Source organism: Chiloscyllium plagiosum, chromosome 27 (assembly GCF_004010195.1).
Source record: "Chiloscyllium plagiosum isolate BGI_BamShark_2017 chromosome 27, ASM401019v2, whole genome shotgun sequence".
Lineage (NCBI taxonomy): Eukaryota > Metazoa > Chordata > Chondrichthyes > Orectolobiformes > Hemiscylliidae > Chiloscyllium > Chiloscyllium plagiosum.
Window position 1 is genome coordinate 17966434 of NC_057736.1, and position 20096 is coordinate 17986529.

A 20096-nucleotide genomic window follows, 5' to 3' on the forward strand; every position below is an offset into this window, starting at 1 on the left:
TAGTTGGATCAGCATTTTAAGGGATATAGAGTAAAGGTACAAAGAAGGAGTTAAGAAACAGATCAGCCATGATGTATTTGAGCGGACATCTGGGTTTGAATACGATACTCCTGTTGGTATGTTCCTATTTACTTCATTCAATCTACAAACACTTTAATGAACAGTAATTCTCCTTCCTTTTGAGATAAACAGTCTCCCTACAGTGCAGAAACAGGCCATTCAGCCCATCAATTCTGCATCAACCCTCCGTAGAGCATCCCAGCCAGACCCAGTCCTCCACCCTATCCCTGTAACCCCACATTTCCTATGCCTAACCCACCTAGCCTATACACTATGGACGCTTTAGCACAACTAATCCACCTAACTTGCACATCTTTGTACAGTGGGAGGAAACCCTAGACCACCTGGAGGAAACCCATGCAGACACAAGGAGAATGGGCAAATCGCATGCAGTCACCCAAGGCTCGAATCAAACTCAGGTCACCGGCACTGTGAGGCAGCAGTGCTAACCACTGAGCCACTGTGCTGCCTGATGCAGTAGGGAAATTCTTAAATTTTAAATGAAGAGTCAGAAAGAAGTATTGTTAATGCATAACCCTTTGGCTTTCTTCTGTCAGTGGCTGATTGGCCTGCAGAATGTTCATAGAAACAACATGACAGAGAAGAAGGACACTCAGCCTATTGAGTTGACATGGGTGTTTTTGAAGAACAATTAAGTTAGCCCCATTCTCACTTTTTCCCTGAAGTTAATTATCCAAGTTTCTTTTGAAGGCTACCCCTGAATCTGTAACTACCATCTTGTTGGGTAAGGCATTCCAAATTCTAACCACTTATCTTTCTTCATTAAGATGAATTTCCCTCACTTCCAGCCTTACCCATCCTTATTTTGAATTGCCAGCTTTCTAAATGTTCCTTTTAATCTCCTAAGACACCTTGTGAAGTCTTGTTTATTGTTTATCAAACACGTGTTGTAATTCAGGTCAAAACACATTAGTAAGAGGAGGTGATTTTGGTGGGTGTACTGGGGGTGGTGTGAGGACACTGAACTATTCTAATATTTCCTTACATGGCTCAGTGTCAAATGTTGTTTGTTGTTACTCCAGCCAAATGTTTTGGTAGGCTTGATTGCCCTGAAGGTGCTACGTAAATGTATGCTGTTGTTTTTCCACTCCAAATTTCAAACCAATTCTTCCTTCAAACTGAATAAGAGATCACAGTTTACAAAGTAGCTCAATGGTGGGAATATTTCCTGTAGAATAGGAGTCAGCATTCCAGAAATTCCTTCTGCTACAAAAGCAGTAGTTAGTCTCCATAGTAAATACACAATGTCTTTAAGAAGGTGCTCCTTTGAACATCCACATCATTCGTCCAAGGAGGCACACTTGGGATCTCTCTGCAGATATAATTCAAGCACTCTGTGACTCCACTGCTTTCATCTTTTTTCTTCTGAGACCTTTATGTTTACGACTTAAATCTTGTGGTTGTTCATCCTTTGTTTCACATTGAAAGAGTCAAAGCGTCTCTGGCCTTTGCAGACGGAGACAGATACCATGTCACTGACTTTCACAAGACCAGACGTTCCAATCTTTCAGTTGTTCTGGGAGAACTTACCTGAGATTCAGACTAACAGTGAACTATGATTAAATAATGTACACCCACTACAGCAAATCTAAATGTAATGAGTAAAATAGATGATCTTTAACATCCCAAGAATGTGTAGTTGGGCACTTCATAATTGTTCAACAGTGGGGCATTCTGTCATGTAATTTTAATGAGTACACCACTGTGATTGAAACTGATCGGGAGAAACTAAATAATGTTTGGATTTATGTAGAGTCTTTCATGACATCAGGACATCCCAAAATTCTTTTACAGACAACACAGCACTTTTGAGATGTAGCCACAGTGGCAATGTAACAAATGTGACAGCCAAATTGCACACAGCAAGATCCCACAAATAATAGTATAGAGTCATAGAAATGTGCAGCATGGAAACAGACCCTTCCCACCTGCCAGCACCCGGCCCATATCCCTCCAAACCCTTCCTATTCTTTTACCCATCCAAATGCCTCTTAAATGTTGCAATTGTACCAGCCTCCACCACATCGTCTGGCAGCTCGTTCCATACACGTATAACTGTGTGAAAAAGTTGCCCCTTAGATCTCTTTTATATCTTTCTCCTCTCACCCTAAACCTATGCCTCCCAACTCCTGTACTCAATACTCTGACCAATAAAGGAAAGCATACCAAACACCTTCTTCACTATCCTATCTAGCTGCGACTCCACTTTCAAGGAGCTATGAACCTGCACTCCAAGGTCTCTTTGTTCAGCACCACTCCCTAGGACCTTACCATTAAGTGTATAAGTCCTGCTAAGATTTGCTTTCCCAAAATGCAACACCTTACATTTATCTGGATTAAACTCCATCTGCCACTTCTCAGCCCATTGGCTCCCCGGTCAAGATCTTGTTGTAATCTGAGGTAACCCTCTTCGCTGTCCACTACACTTCCAATTTTGGTGTCATCTGCAAACTTATTAACTGTACATAATGATTAACGAATGGTTCTTGATGATGTTGGTGAGGGGATATATATTGCCCAGGGTGCTTCACAGAAACAACTATCAGACAAGACTTGGTTAAAGGTGTAGGTGCTAAGGAACCTTTTTAAGGGGAGAACTGTAGTCGAAAGATTTGTGAAGAGAATTCCTGAACTCAGTCGCAAGGCAGGTGAAGGTACAGCTTTAAAAGATAGTTAATTATTTTGACTTCCTGGTCTTTCACGGACCAATCTTATCTGTTATTTCCTCCCCTCTGCTCTTCCCTGGCCTCTGCAAATGGTTACCACTGTTTTGATCATTGATATTGTTTTACCAGTATGTCATATTTTCTGGTAATGAATCAACTCTTGCTTGTGATTGGGGTCTGGGGTCTATATCAGTGGTAGAAAACAGGCCACTCCATAGTCTTAACAAGAAGAGGCATCCGTCTTACATAAAGAGGTACCGTTTGTTGCGAGATAGCAATCAGTACCATTAATTTACATTTACAATTAACAGAAGCCAAGCATGCCATGTTTGTCTCCATTGAGATCTCACACAAGACTGCCTGTTTTTCACCCAAAAGACATCATCAGATTGGGAGGACCTAAGGTGACGTCAACATTAACTCTTTCAGAACCAATGCTCTATACAACAACCACTCAATATTTGTCAGCTATATCATCAGCCCAAAACATTAACACATCTTATGTTGCTTGACTTGTTATTATCATTTTGAGGAAAGTTTCTATGGGTTCTGCATCCAGATTCCAGCACAAATCCCCTGAAGTCTGTGGTATCGATGAAAGGAGTTTTAAATGCAAAAGGTTGGCATTTGAACATACTTATTTCGGTATTTGCAATTATCTTATGGACCAGTTTAAAATCTGTTCAACTACTGTTCTTCCAAGAGAAGGTTGAAAGGAAAATTTGACAAGAATTGTTCAAACACATATGGAGCCTGGACAGAGTAGACAGATAGAAGAAATTGTTTTTGATGTGGAAGAGTCAAGCACCAGATGACACCAATTTATGATAAATAGCAAAAGAAACAAAGGTAAGATGAGAAATATTTTTATTCAGTGAGTAGTCAGGATGCAGAGTGCACAGCCTAAGCATGTGGTGAAGGCAAATACAATTGTGGCTTTCAGAAGGCAATTAGATAATTAATAAAAGTGAAAACAATGATTAAGGGCTATGGGGAAAAGGCAGGGAAATGTGATTCCTTTTGCAGAATGCCAGAGTAAACACAACAGGAGAAAGTGAGGACTGCAGATGCTGGAGATCAGAGTCAAGACTGTGGTGCTGGAAGAGCACAGCAGGTCAGGCAGTATCTGAGGAGCAGAAGAATTGACATTTCGGGCATAAGCCCTTCATCGAGAATTCCTGATGAAAGGCCTATGCCCGAATCATCGATTCTCCTGCTCCTCGATGCTGCCTGACCTGCTGTGCTCTTCCAACACCACAGTCTCGACTGTAAACACAACAGGTCAGGCATCCTCCTTTAGCACTGTAATTATTATATAACCCTATGACTCTATGGCCTGGTCAGTCCCACAAAACTGACCGTGCATCAGGTTGCAATTCTGTCAACTGTCTTGATTCAAGAAGTCCCTTCAAATTGCATTTACTTTTCCAAGAAACATAGGCACTTGTTGGCACGTTTCACAATTTGTTACGTAGATAATTCACTAAGAAACTGACTAGCGTACACTAATGAAGTGATTAAAAGGATCATATTGTTTCTTAAAAGACATTTCAAATCAGGTTTCTCACATGCAGAGGACTGGATACTTTATAAAAAGTCTTTTTTTTTGTCACGAACCTTTTCTTTCAGTTGTGTTAATTAAAGTAGCCCAAGAGTATAATCCAGTAAGATTTGAACTGAACCACGAAAGGAGATATTAGGAGAGAAGGAAAATCTTGATCAGAGAGTATCTTAAAAAAGGAGAGTTTTGGTGAATAAATTTTAGTGCTAATGCCTAAGGCAGCCAAAGGCATGGGCAAAACTGGTAGGGGTGATGAAAACTGGGGGTGGCACGGAGGCTCAGTGGTTAGCACTGCTGCCTCACAGCACCAAGGACCTGGGTTTGATTTCAGCCTCGGGCGACTGTCTGTGTGGAGTTTGCACATTCTCTCCGTGTCTGTGTGGGTTTGCTGCGGCTTTCTCTCACAATCCGAAGATGTGCAGGTCAGGTGAACCGGCCATGCTAAGTTGCCCATAGTGTTCAGGGATGTGTAGGTTAGGTGTGTTAGTCAAGGATAAATGTAGGGTAGGGGAATGGGTCTGGGTGGGTTACCCTTTGAAGGGTCGTTGTGGACGTTTTGGGCCAAAGGGCCTGTTTCCACACTGAAGGGATTCTATGAAAACTAGGATTGGAGTCAACCCGAAACGTTATCTTTGATTTCTGTCCAAAGATGCTGCCAGAACAGCTGAGCTTTTTCAGCAATTACTGTTTTTGTTTCAGGACTTTATGATTTGGGTTAAATTGGGAAGCACTTTTCCAAGAATCAGATCAGGCATGGTGGGCTGAAGGTCTCCTCTTGTGCTATAAAATTCCTTGGTTCATCTTTTCTGTAGCCTTGCACATTGCCTGTTGCACGTATTCACTGGGATGTTCAATGTAACAGTTGACGATTTTAGCACAACAAGATCCTGTTGGGCTGTCATGGCACACAGTAACCTGCTGCTATCTTCCCTGTATACATCAGAGGATTCAGTCAAACTGCTGGAGATTTCACAGGCTGTGATATATCTACCTCTTCCTGCATTTACAATTGAAAGTATGATTTGGAACACAAAGTGGGGTGAGGGTTGGGGGTTGGGGGTGGGGGGGCGCCGGGGGCTGCAGTGGAAACAAGTTTTTAAAAGGGAAATTGGTAAATGCCTTAAAAATAAATGTTTATAGGGAGGGAAGATGGATTGCTCTCTACACAAGTCAGTACAGATTCAATGGGCCAAGTGGCCTCCTCCCATGCAGTACTATACTATGATGCCCTTAGGTCTGTCCATTAAGACATGTTTTTTGTTGTAACTTACCCGGCAGATTAATTTGCTGCAGGAATAGTTACTAAGTCCTGGCATGGACTGTTAGAAATAGCTGTGAGTCTGAGAAACAAATGGTGAAAAACAGTTGACATGGTGACAACATGTTGGAATGTCATAGCAAATCCACGCCACAGAGTGTGTGCTCTTAAAGTGCCCATGCACCACACTGACCTCCCTCGTCCCCCGCCCACCCCCACCCCCACTCTCCCTTCCCGGGCCTGCAGCCACAGATTCCTGGTTGTCTGGCTTCAAGCCAACACTGCAGGCTCTTGCTCTCCAACATCTCCAATTGTGGATTTAAAATTTCACCTGTCACCTATTTCCTCAAATGAATCTATAATTGGACACATGATATGGATAAAATCTTTGCTCCTGTGCTATGTGTTCCAGTATCAGCGAAGGCTGCATTAATGGGCCAAATAAAGGCACATGGAATTTAAGTTCCTGTCTCCTGCTGTTAATGGGTTTTGTGATATTTTTAAAATAGGTTGGAAGCCTCCTGCCCTGTTAACAGCTTCAATACTCCATTTTCACTCACTTTGATTTGTCAGAGTTTTGTCAAACATCCAAGGCTCAACCTTACTTTTTTTTGTCATTGCATCACATTTTTGGAAGCATTGTCACCCGAAGGAATGTTGCATCCTCTCCCTATGTTGTACCAAATTTGCCTCACTAATTATCTGCTGTCTTCCTATGGAGTTTCTCACACTCACCTTATCATCCACTGTTCCTGGAATCACTCCCCATTGTCGGGTTAGGCTGGAATTGACCAGCATGCTGTGCACCCACGCCATCTTCAAAAGCCCACTGTGCACCTGGACACGTGCTGTCAGTCCCGAGCTGCCTTGCACAGTTCCTGACATTTGCCACAGACACGGCAGACAGGGGTAAGTTGTCACCTGGAGGGACTTCATCTTCCCACAGGACCAGCACAGTGGCCATTGATACCAGGTCATGCCAAATTGGCTTCAATCTGGGACAGTAGGGTCTCAGCCACCTGGGAAAATACGCACCAGTGAAGGAAACAATGTCAGTGCCCTTCTCCCCTTCACCAGGGTGAGTGCCACCATTTTGTTTCCAATACCTCACTCACTCTGTCTCCTGCTACCACACCCACCTGCTATTCTCGAACTTTCTCTCTAACATCTACAGCATTTTTCCCACCTGTCCTCACTCACCCAATCCCCAACACCATGAACCCTGCCGGCCCTCTGCGCTGCCCATTCACTCACCCGGGGCACCTCCCCATTGTGCCAACAGTAACACTGGGCAACCCACTTCCATCATCCGTAAATCCTGCCTCTCTCTCATTCCAGAAGAAAAACAGCCCTCCGCAGGGCAGAGAGGGTAAAGCTGAGCAATGGGCTTCCCAACATTCAGCTGCTGAATCATTCTGAGATGATCCTGACTCTGACCACCCCAAGGAGCTGCCTGACGGGTGTGGGAGGGTGCCCATGACCTGCTGAGCTGGGACCCCTGAGCGAAGTCTATTTTGCTGACAATGTGACAAGCTTCCTGGTTTTGTGACTGTGCTAGACAGCATTGTAAGACATCAGTAATATTAACCATGATGTCTCTGGTTGAAGGGGTAAAACATATATCAGCACAACAAGGCAAGGCAATGATGCTGTGAGCTCCCAAGTAGGCTCACAGTGAGGGAACAATACAACAGTAAGCAAAGAGCTCAGAGATGCAGCCTGGTCGATTCAATGGACTGGGTCCTATTCCTGAGCACACAGTGCCCCAGCTGCAGCATGACATGATGGTTGCCAGTACAGAATGAAGCGCAAAAACACCTGTAATGAATGTGCCATAATGGTTATTGCAGGCCAATAGAATTTCTTGGACATGGGGTATTTCTCAGATTCTGATGCCCAGTCTTAAACAAGGAGGTCATTCAGAGCAAATGGCAAGCTTAAGTTTCCCTGGCATGATTAACACTGATGTGGAGGAGCCGGTGTTGGACTGGGGTGGACAAAGTTAAAAATCACACAACACCAGGTTATAATCCAATAAGTTTATTTGGAGGTACTAGCTCCTTCATCAGGTAACTAGTGGGACAGGATCATCAGACAGTGAATTTATAGCAAAACATCACAGTGCCATGCAATTAAAACTGTGATCTTCTGCTATAAATTCTGTATTTTATGATCCTGCCCTACTAGTTATCCGATGAAGGAGTAGCACTCTGAAAGCTAGAGCTTCCAAATAAACTTGTTGGACTATAACCTGGTGTTGTATGATTTTTAACTATGATTAACACTGACAGACTAATGAAAACTGGAGAGAGACAAGAGACCCGGATTGGAGGAGCTCAGAGATCTCAAATGGTTGCGGGCCCGGTATAGGTTTCAAGTTTGGAAGAGCGAGGGCTCAGTTAGATTTGGAAACCTCTGGATGAGAATATTAAAATCAAGGTGTTGCTATAACCAGAAGCCAGTGTGGTTTTCACAAGAACTGGGATTGTAGAGTTAGAAAGGTGCAGGACAGGAAGAGAGGGAGAACTGTGGGAAAAATCAACAAAGGAAACAAAATTTACAGCTCCAATTTAACTCAAGCCAGCCGGCGAGAACAGGGCTGGGTTTGGATTGAAGGTCTGTGGAGCATAAAACCAGGCAGGTTATGAGTCAAGTGCTGTCGCTGAGCTGGTTAGGTTAAAACCAGAACATAAATAATTTTACATGACTGTTGTCTAAACTGTAAAACAGTGCACTTGTTTTGCAAGCATCGTCTGGAGATGGAACTGTGGTTGCTTACGTTACCTTCTGCTCCTTAGCTGACACTGTCTGGAATGTATCGAAAAGCTTACGCTTCTAAGATGCCTGCATAATCACCCTGAAGGAGTCTGGAAGGAGGCAGCAGTGTCTGGTCTCAGGACCTCTATGACCTTCGTACTTACGAGCACCCGAAGAAATCTAGGGTCAGACACGACGCAAACAGCTGAGACACAAACCATGCTGTGCTACTTTGTAAATGCCAAATGGTTGGCTCTTGGCCAATCAATTGTCTTGAATGGGTAATGCCTCATTTCCCAAAGTTCCTGTTCTCTGTTCCTCCAAACTAGCTGCTGCCAAAGTGTGTTTGCAATTAACAGTAACTTGCCTTTACATAGAAAAGACGGACTCACATTTGTATATTTCATGACCTTAGGACATCCTAAAGTGCTTTACAGCCAACAAAGTACTTTTGAAGTGTAATCACTGTTGTAAAGTAGGAAATATGGTGGCTTATTTCCACACGGCAAAATCCCGCAAATAGCAAATTAATGATAAATCTTGGCCAAGTGACTGGGGATAATGTCTCAGCTCATTATTGAATGGAACCTTTTACATCTAACTGAGCAAACTTGGTCTCGGTTTAATACCTTACGTTGAGCATTGAATTAATTATAAAGCACTTTGGGATGTTCGGAGGGCATAAGAAATGCTTCAGTTTTCATTTGGAGTTTGTGTGGATTATGTTGGGAATTAAAATGCTGCATGGTCACTTGGTTTATTTCAATCAGGATGATCCTGTAGTAATTAGTTTAACTGGCACTTTAAACATTGAGTGTTCCACATCATGGCTATGTTTAACCACAAACCTGCCATAATTATGGCAAAAGAAGACATAAGAGCATAAGGAATGGGAGCTGGAGTAGGCCATTTGGCCCATCAAGCCTGCTGCACCATTTAATAAGATCCTGGCTGATCTTTTTGTGGACACAGCTCCAATTACCCACTCACTCACTGTAACCCTTAATTCCTTTACTATTCAAGAATCTTTGCCTTGTAAACATTCAATGAGGTAGCCTCAACTGTTTCATTGGACAGAGAGTTCCACAGATTCACAACCCTTTGGCTGAGGAGGTTCGTCTTCACAAGGATGAATCTACGATACCAAAAGTAACATTTAGAAGGTGGAAGAAAACAGGACAGAAAGCTTTATCTACAAGAAAACAAAGCTAATTCACCCATCTGCTCTGTTGTATTTCACTTGAGCTTCTCCCATTCAATTAACTCTTTGTCCATTGCTTCTTCTCCCTGCTGTATGAGACTGTTAAATGATCATTAAATACAAGGTTAAACATTACAGCCCATCGTGCTTGTTGATTTGAAAATCCCTTGATTTCAAAATTTTCTTCTCAAATATTGTAATTTTCTTCTTCACTTTGTAAAAACATTGGAGATGGGGGAAAATACAGCAGGCAGTTTAAGCACAGCTACTGGACAATGAGTCTTTTTGTTTTCAAATTGATGTTGAGAGGCAAAGAATGATATGGATGGATGTAAGGGTATGTGATGTGCTGAAACCTTCAGGAATTTGTTTATGCTCTATTGTCTATGAGCCAAGCCTCCTCTCCTTAAATGTACCAAAACTGTGTAATTCAATGATAAAAATCACACAACACCAGGTTATAGTCCAACGGGTTTATTTAGAAGTACTAGCTTTTAGAGCGCTGCTCTGTCATCAGGTAACTATTGGGGCAAGATCATAAGACACATAAATCCCTGCCCCACTAGATACCTGATGAAGGTGCAGTGCTCTGAAAGCTAGTGCTTCCAAATAAACCTATTGGACGATAACCTGGTGTTGTGTGATTTTTAACTTCGTCCACCCCAGTCCAATACTGGTGTCTCCATATCATGATTCAATAACGTTGTTAAACTTGAAAAGGTTCAGAAAAGATTTACAAGGTATTTGCTAGGGTTGGAAGGTTTAGGCAGGGACTAAATAGGTTGGGACTGTTTTTCCTTGAGCATCAGAGGCTGAGGAGTGACCTTTTAGAAGTTTATAAAATCATGAGGAGCATGGGTAGAGTGAATCCAAGGTCTTTTTCCCAGAGTAGGGGAGTCGAAAAGTAGAAGGCACAGGTTTAGGCTGAGAGGGGAAAGATTTAACAGGGACTCAAGGGGAAACTTTTTCATGCAGAGAGAGTGTATGGAATGAGCTGTCAGAGGAAGTGGTGGAGGCTGGAACAATTTCAACATTTAAAAGGCATCTGGATGGGTATATGAATAGGAAGGGTTGAGAGATATGGACCAAATGTTGGCAAATGGAACTAGATTTAGGATATCTGGCTGGTATGCACCATTTGGACCGAAGGCTCTGTTTCTGTGATGTATGACTCTATGACTCTATGACACTATGAATGAAATTTTAATGATGTTCTTCACTGGATGTATTAGTGACTGTCTTGTCTTTAGTCCTCTTGTTCTACAGAGAAACCTAAACAAATTAATATTATTTTCCTCTTCTCCTTTTGTTTGTCTTTTGTTTATTCTTCATTCTCCTTCATTCTCAAATCTTAACATAATTTCCAAAGCAAAAGGATAGGTGCGGCTGCACTGGGGAAACAGTTATCTCAGGAAATTATTACAAAGTTTTTGTTATGAATGGAGCAGTGTGGGGTTATTGTGCTGAGAATAGTGCCTATCTCTGGCAAAATTATTATTGTTGTGCTAACTTGATACCAAAATTTGAAATCGAAACATTGGAAAAGCAGTTGTAAAGCTGCACAGCAATAAAATCTGAGAACATGTGGAACTTTCTTGAGACAAAAAGAAAAGACAGAAAGAACTGAAAATCTGAGGACCAATAGGAGAGCGAGTGACTAGTCTGCATTTCAGTTGTTATTCATGGGAAGAAAGAGTGTTATCCAGTTACATTTCCACATATGGCCCTGGGGTGATCTGCAATTCTGCATCATTAGTATTATGGTTGCCATGGTGAAAAAGCATATTACATTGGTGCAAAGCTGTCCCATCACTGCCATCTATAGGTGACTATTGGAAATAGCTCAGTGTGTAAACAAAGTTAAAGTTGACCTTGCAATTCTGCTCAACGGTTCTGCTTACACAGACAGCAATTGGTTCTCCTTCATCATGTCACATCCAAAATTAATCAAGACAGTCAAACAATTCTAGAGCCAGTAACTATTGTGGTTGATGTTTATCCATGTTTAATATCCTTCCTTCAGGTTTCCACCCCTGCCAGCGAACTCAAATAGCTCTTATCAAAATCACAAATGACATCTTACATGGGTGTGTCAAAGACAAACTCCCTGAGGTCACCCTCACTCCTTGTCTGCACTCGTTGGCAAGATTGACCACACGGTGTAGTTTGGAGGGAAATTAACACCACCACATGGAAGTTCCCTTTCAAACCACACACCATCCTGACTTGGAAAGAATGTACATGGGTCTGAAAGGGTTAATACTGATGACTGTCATAAGCACTCCCACTATGGTAATGTTGTGTAAACTTGTGGCCAGGAAAGCTTGAGATCTCAAAGGAGTTAGAGCTAATATTTGGTCCTCCTCATAATCTCAATAACCGTGTTTATCATTTCAGCATAAAGGTAAAGTCATTATAGGGCTGCTCTGTCATTAAAGAGAGATGACTGGTGGTGGTTTAACCTAAGGGTCCCCACACCTGGGTAAGGTGGAAGGTTAACAAGAAGAATCCTTCATGCTAACCTCAGCCAGTGTGGAACTTGAACTCACTCTGCATAGCAAACCAAGCTAACTAACTTCCCTACCCTGTAACTAGCTGTTAACATACAATCATCTACAGTTTATTAACTACAAGAGATTTTCTAGTTAGTCCAGAAAGTGAAACACACTAGAACAAACCAGCTACATAGTTTCCTACTCTTAAAATAGATGGTGGCCATAAACTTCATTATGAGCAGCCGTTCATGCAGCAGTGAGCTGGCTAGCCAATAAAACAGGAAGTGTATAACCATTCCTTCAGTATCTGGATCAGAAACTTAGATTTCTCTTCCTGACTGCAATGTGAGTGTACCTAGACCATGTGGACTGTCACACTTCAAAAAGCAGCTTACCAAACCATTTCAAGAGCAATTAGTGACGTTAATATCCCATGAACAAACCTAATTTTTAAGAATCCTTCTCTGAAATCTCTTCACCGCTGTCGTGTTGGATGGAACTGCTTTCACGTGGTACCATTCTTAATTATCTAACTGTAAACAGAGAATTACTTACACAGAGTTTACTAAAATGGGCTAAACCATCCTAGAGCCAGTAACTATTGTGGTTGAGGTTTATCCATGTTTAATATCCTCTCTTCAGGTTTCCACCACTGCCAGAGTACCCAAAAAGCTCTTATCAAAATCACAAATGACATCCTACATTTGTGTCAAAGACAAACTCCCTGAGGTCACCCTTGCTCCTTGTCTGCACTCGTTGACAACTAAGATGCACTAAAACAGAATTTACCTCTGGTGTCTTTCAGGGAGCAACCCTAGAACCCTTCCTATTTTTTAATCTATATGCTGCCCCCTGGTGAGATCATACGAAAGTACAGTGTAAGTTTTCATATGTATGTTGATGTCTCAGATGAATGTAAAATATTCTGTGACACTCAGCAGAGGGAGGGAGGGAGGAGTGTGAAGGGTTGAGTTCTTTCTTGTGTATTACCCAATTTCTATCTAGTAATTTCCCAAATTACTACAGAAAATGCACCTCCAGGCTGTTAAATCTTTGCAATGCCCTGCGATAATGAATGCTACATAAATACAAGTCTGCGTTTCTTTTATATTATTATGAATACTGCAATTTTCGTGAATGTACTATGGGAAACCCAGAATGTTTGACTCTAAGTTTTAAAAAGCAGAACATCAGACCAGGATGAACAGGTTAAAATTATTTAATCAAATTTATTTGGAGAACTAATGATACACAGAAGCAGAAAGATGTTAAAGTCTAATAAACAGCAAAAACTCACATTTTGAAAGAATCATTACATACTGACTGTTACCTCTAAGTATTTTACAGGGTTCAAGAGGGAGAGCAGGGAAGGATAATCTAGAGAAGGGTCTCAAATTAGCCTTAATTTAAGTCAGTAAGGACCCCCAATTTGCAAATTACATAAACATAACAAGGCAAAAGTCAAGCAGTGCAAAGATCGATCTATATGGAAGGGGTGACTAAAGATGTTTAGATGGACGAGTTCTACAAGATAAGGGAAAAGGCAATGAAGGAACAATCACAATGATGGTGCAGAAAAAGTCAGCATTAAAATTTGATCTCATGTCAGAGGAACTCAAACTTACACTAGATAATAACTATTGCAGAAGAAATGTATGTACTTCTGGGCACTGGCTCTTGGGTCTTACTGAGGCCTTAAGCCATTCCATCTCACTAATTCTCCTCCTTTGCAACACTACCACTTTAGCCTAGTATAAGTCATCTTTCTAAAATGTCCTAATGTAGTTTGGTGTGAAAATTTGTCTGATTGTGCCCCTGTGGAATATTGTGAGATGCTTTCTTGCATCAGCAGTGCTACATAAATGCAAGTTGTTGTTGCCTGTTAACAACCCAGCATGTGCTACTATCTCCTCTACTTTTTGTCATTTACATCAATGATTTGGATGCGAGCATAAGACGTACAGTTAGTAAGTTTGCAGATTACACCAAAATTGGAGATGTAATGGACAGCGAAGAGGGTTACCTCAGATTACAACAGGATCTGGACCAGATAGGCCAATGGGCTGAGAAGTGGCAGATGGAGTTTAATTCAGATAAATGCGAGGTGCTGCATTTTGGGAAAGCAAATCTTAGCAGGATGTATACACTTAATGGTAAGGTTCTAGGGAGTGTTGCTGAACAAAGAGACCTTGGAGTGCAGGTTCATAGCTCCTTGAAAGTGGAGTCGCAGGTAGATAGGATAGTGAAGAAGGCATTTGGTATGCTTACCTTTATTGGTCATAGTATTGAGTACAGGAGTTGGGAGGTCATGTTGCGGCTGCGCAGGACATTGGTTAGGCCACTGTTCAAATATTGCGTGCAAATCTGGTCTCCTTCCTATCGGAAAGATATTGTGAAACTTGAAAGGGTTCAGAAAAGATTTACAAGGATGTTGCCAGAGTTGGAGAATTTGAGCTACAGGGAGAGGCTGAACAGGCTGGGGCTGTTTTCCCTGGAGCGTCAGAGGCTGAGGGGGTGAACTTATAGAGGTTTACAAAATTATGAGGGGCATGGATAGGTTAAAAGTCTGTTCCCTGGGATCGAGGAGTCCTGAACTAGAGGGCATAGATTTAGGGTGAGAGGGGAAAGATATAAAAAAGATCTAAGGGGCAACTTTTTCACGCAGAGGGTGGTACGTGTATGGAATGAGCTGCCAGAGGATGTGGTGGAGGCTGGTACAATTGCAACATTTAAGAGGCATTTGAATGGGTATATGACTAGGAAGGGTTTGGACAGATATGGGCCGGGTGCTGGCAGGTGGGATTAGATTGGGTTGGGATATCTGGTCGGCATGGACGGGTTGGACCGAAGGGTCTGTTTCCATGCTGTACATCTCTATGACTCTATGAGAAACCCGGAAAGCCATGATCGATGATGTGAAGGACACCAAATTTGATAAATGCTATGGTTGAGGAGTTTCCCTGTTCCTGGTGTATTGTTGGATACATGTTTGGAAAAACGCAGTGGTGTTGCGCTCTGGTTTGAGGAGAATGATGTAACATTTTGGTAAGAAATATCCGACAGTGATGGAATAGGTATTCAGAAGAACGACAGCTGCTTCGATACGAGATATAAAATTGTTCGGACTGGAGAAAATCACCAAAAACAGGAAGATCCAGGAAATCAAGACCACTGCCATGCTGAAGGTGATATATTTAGCCTCATTGTAGTTTTTGGGAAGATCCTTACTCAGGTAGGAAAACATAAAGCAAAGCAAACAGAGAAAAACAGGTCCACAAACAGACAGGAGTGAATAAAGAAGATTTGTGGGACCACACATCAGAATGCTTTCAGTTTTGGAAATATCATTGATCCTCTCAAAAATTGGAATCTTAGAGAATATCCATGAGAAGGATGATATGATCTCAATAACAGTCATTGTAAATATAAAGATGTACTGCCCATTGTATTTAACCCAATAATTATAAGCTTTTGGCAACTTGCTAGCCATTTTGAAGATGAGCACAAGCTGAAAAGATCTCACGAGTAGACATGCCAGGCAAATTGTGTAGCCCACTGTAAATAACAGCTTCCGAGTGATACAAATCCCAGGACCAGGTTCCCCAATGAAGGAATACACACTGCTGCAGCTGACGAATAATGCCAATAAAAGGACAAAGCACAATTTCCCTCCTGCAGCCTTGACAATGGGGGTGTCAAAATAACTGACAAAGGTGGCACCAATCAATACTTTCAGTATCAGTCCAAATCCTGTTACCAAAGCTATCACAATAGAAATATTCTCATTCCATCTCAGGTATACCGTATATCTATTATGGCAAATCGTGCTCTTTGAGGGTGACCACTGGTTTAAGTCGCAAGGTATACACTCTGTAAAAGAAGATAAAAGAACTTTCACGAGCAAGAAGTTGGCTTGATTTTTTCCATTGCCTAAGTAACAATACATCATAATTCCTTTAACATAGCAAAACACATCGAAGTTGCTTTACACCAAACAGGAATTGAGAGGAGAGCTATAGAGGTTATCATAATTTGGGTTAAAGATGATTTTTAAGGAGAAATTAGAAAGCAGAGAACTGAGAATTACATTGTGTTGGAGGTGGAGTTAGGATATGAGAATTCTAGTGGCAAAGACCATACAGCCTCTGCCAGTAAAGTGGAATGGAAAGTTTGAGAGAAATCATCGGATTCTGGATTCAGAACAACCAGAGTGTTGTGGGGTGCGGTGGAATGCTGGAGAAGGTCACAGAGGTAGAGTGAGACAAGGTCGTGGACTGGCTCTGAAACCTGTATGTTAGTGATGAGGAGTCAGGTCTGAAGTGGGTGGTAGTACCTGGATACACATAAGTTTTGGATGTGCTGGAATCTACAGAGGGGGAGGTTAGGAAGTCAGTAAGAAATGTGTTGGAGAAATCAAGTCTGGAGGTGGGTTAAATTATGTGTTTCCATTTTAATGAAGTTCCCTGATGTTTTATTAGGTATTAAATACTGCAAGCATCGAACAGAGGCCAAAAGCTGAAGAAAATTTGATGAATGCTTGAAAGAAGATACAGAAGAGGGCAAATGAATGTAGACACTGTGGATCGGTCTGTTTAAAGAGCTCATTTTAATGCAAGTGTGATGGGCTGAATGGCCTCTTTCTGTGATGACATTTCTAGGTCTCTGCAATCTTTTGAGTTGGATCAAAATTCCTGACAAGTTGTGTAAACTTGTCAATAAATCTGTCCAGGAAAGTCCTTTGTTTCTGCTGCATTCCAGAAGGGATTGGCTAAGACTGGGACTTTGTCCATGAGACAAATTGGAAAGAGGATTATACGTTATTAACAGAGGGAAGCATGCTCCTAACATTGCTTATCCCCACCACCCCTTCTCCCACCCCTGCCTTCCATTCTTTTCTCTGGCCCCTTTCTGACAGAAACTATCTTGGCAGGGACTGCTTTATACAAACCACTTTCATTCTGGAATGTTCCCTCAACGCAATCCTTGCATATGAAGCAACATGTTTGGAAACCAACGGTAACTTTTATCTGGCCAGGTTCACATTCCACGGAACAGTTTGAAGTAGGAATCTGTTTGGAACAAGACAATAGTGATTGCAAATTTTAAAAACAATCAGTTTTATATGTTAACTCTTTGAAGAGATATCAATTTTCCCAATGGTTCAGATGGCTTTAATCTCTTAAAAATCAAGTAATCTCTGTGTTTAGGCCAATGGCTGCTTGACAAGATCCTTGAGGGCCAAAGATGTCTCACATCACCCCAGTAAGGGTCAGCATCTTCAGGAGGTGAGAAAGAAATTAAGAAAGGAAGTATTATTTTGAAAGATGAAACAGGTCTCAATATTGAGTGAGAACTCAGCTAGATTACCTTGCCTTCTTGTGAATTCCATTTGATCAAGGAGCCATCAATTTGAAGCCGTCCAGGTTTGGACTTGTATGATCCAATCACTGTGAAGGAAACGACCTCATTTTTCCAATCCCAGTAAATGATGTCATATCCTGTTGGAGGGTTTCCATTCTCATCAAAAGAAATTGGCACTCCGTTAAGGGAAAAATTGATTCTCTTCAGAGTTTCAAGAAGCTGGAAGAGAAGACAAGGATAGGGTCAGCTGAAAGGCTTTAGGCAGCTTGGCTATTCATATAAAAATTAGACAGTTAATAACACATCAAATTGTCATGTAGCTTGTGAGCTCCTTTCAGAATGCCATACTCCATCCGTGGTCTGTATAAGACCAGAGAATGTCTCAAATAATCTCAAAGTAAAAAAAATCACACAACACCAGGTTATAGTCCAACAGGTTTAATTGGAAGCACTAGCTTTCAAAGCACTGCTCCTTCATCAGACAACCACCACTCCGAAAGCTAGTGCTTCCAATGAAACCTGTTGGACTATAACCTGGTGTTGTGTGATTTTTAACTTTGTACACCCCAGTCCAACACTGGCATCTCCAAATCATCTCAACTAATCTCAGTATTCTGGGGCTTCTTAAAAAGAAACATACTCACAGGCTGCAAGAACCAATCCAAACTCATTAGTTATTGTTCTTACATATTCAGCCGAGTGGTTTGCTAAGATATTTCAAAGGGGAGTTGGGAGTGCAGTGGTTTTAGGGTCACATGTTGACTAAACCAGGAGAGTTTCTTTCACTAAATATTGAACTAAATGGATACTTGCAAGAATCTGGCAAGTTCGTGGCTCCTATCGCTAACTCCAACTTTTAATTCTAGAACTTCCTTTCATTGACTGAATTTAAATTTCCCTAGCATGCTCTCAACACAGATATCTGCAGATCATTAGTCTAGCTCTCTGGATTATCCATCCAGGAGCACAACTATTTTAATATTGTGCAAGAATAGGGCAATCCAAAAAAAGAACTAGGAGTTAGCCAGTTTTGAGAAGATTTTTAGCTCAGGTTGAGCTTCTGGGTGTAAGTTTGCTCGCTGAGCTGGAAGGTTCACTTTCAGATGTTACGTCACCATACTAGGTAACATCATCAATGAGCCTCTGGTGAAGCACCGCGTTGTGTCCCACTTTCTATTTATGTGTTCATGTTTCCTTAGGCTGGTGCCGCCATTTTCTGTGTTGGTGATGTAATTTCTTGTTCTTTTTCTCAGAGGGTGGTAGGTGGGGTTCAAATTGATATGTTTACTGACAGAGCTTTGGTTGTAATTCCATGCTTTTAGGAATTCTCATGCATGTTGTTGTTTGGCTTGTACTAGAATGGATGTATTATCCTAATCAAAGTGGTGTCCTTCCTCGTCTGTACAAAAGAATACTAGTGATAGTGGGTCATGTCTTTTTGTGGCTACTTGCTGTTCATGTATCCTGGTAGGTAGTTTTCTACCTGTTTATCCAATGTAGTGTCTGTTACAGTCTTTGCAAGATATTTTGTAAATGACGTTTGTTTTGCTTGTTGTCTGTATAGGGTCTTTCAAGTTCATTAGCTGCTGTTTTAGTGTGTTGGTGGGTTTGTGGGCTACCATGATGCCAAGAGGTCTGAGTAGTCTGGCAGTCATTTCTGAGATGTCTTTGATGTAGGAAAGTGTGGCTTGGGTTTCTGGGCGCGTTTTGTCTGCTTGTTTCGATTTGTGGTTGAGAAATTGGCACTGTGGTCATTGGGTACCAGTTCTTTTTGAATATGCTGTATGGATGATTTTCCTTTGCTCTTCATAGTTCCTCTGTGCTGCAGTGTGTGGTGGCTCATTGAAATAATGCTCTAACGCAGCTGTGTTTGTGTTGGAGTTTCCATTCCAAATTGCTATTGATTGGGCTGCAGTCAAAAGCACAAGTTGAGTGGTGGGTCTGGATTCTTTTATTCAGACCTTCATGAAAGTGGACAGCTTTGGCATTTGTTGCTCATCCCTAATTGCTCCTGAACAGATGATGGTGACTGCACATTCCGTGTGGTGAAAAAACACTCATTGTGCTGTTAGTGTTCCAGAATTCTGAGCCAGTTTCAATGAAGGAATGCTGATAAAGTTCCAATGATTGGTCACATGTGCAATTTTCATGGATTGCAAGTTGCAGATCATGGAATTTCCACATCTTTCCATTCCTTGCCCTTCTAGGTGGTAGAGGTTGAGTGTCTAAAAGGAGCCATTCAAGGAGACTTGGTCAGTTGCTGCAGTTCACCTTGATACCTCCACTATCGATTGTAGAGAGCATGAATGATTACAGTGCTGACGATGTGCTGATCAAATGGGCTGCATTGTCCTGGATATTGTTGTGTGTCTTGAGTGTTGTTGGACCCCAATGCATCCAGTCAAGCACAGAGTAATTCCTCACACTCTTGATGTGCACCTTGTAGTTGGTGGAAAGGTTAGGAGTTGTGCTATTCACCACAGGATTTGCAGTGATTATTTGACCCACTCTTGTAGCCACAGTACTTACGTGGTAAAAACAATGATTGCAGATGCTGGAAACCAGATTCAGGATTAGTGGTGCTGGAAGAGCACAGCAGTTCAGGCAGCATCCGAGGAGCAGTAAAATTGACATTTCGGGCAAAAGCCCTTCATCAGGCACAAATGATGCACCACTAATCCAGAATCTGGTTTCCAGCATCTGCAGTCATTGTTTT

The 20096-nt window shown here is 41.8% G+C and overlaps 1 protein-coding gene across 1 annotated transcript in view; it reads right to left on the reverse strand.

Moving 5' to 3' along the window:
• Positions 1-14886: 14886 nt before the first annotated feature.
• The window catches only part of LOC122563382 (taste receptor type 1 member 1-like), a 23215-nt gene continuing 18005 nt past the window's right edge, over positions 14887-20096 (reverse strand). The window contains exons 5-7 of the mRNA XM_043717123.1: positions 17387-17599; positions 16968-17088; positions 14887-15889 (exon numbers count right to left, since the gene is read on the reverse strand). Coding sequence (XP_043573058.1) covers positions 14961-15889; positions 16968-17088; positions 17387-17599 — 1263 coding nt within the window. The 3' untranslated portion in view covers positions 14887-14960. The remainder of the gene's footprint in view (positions 15890-16967; positions 17089-17386; positions 17600-20096) is intronic.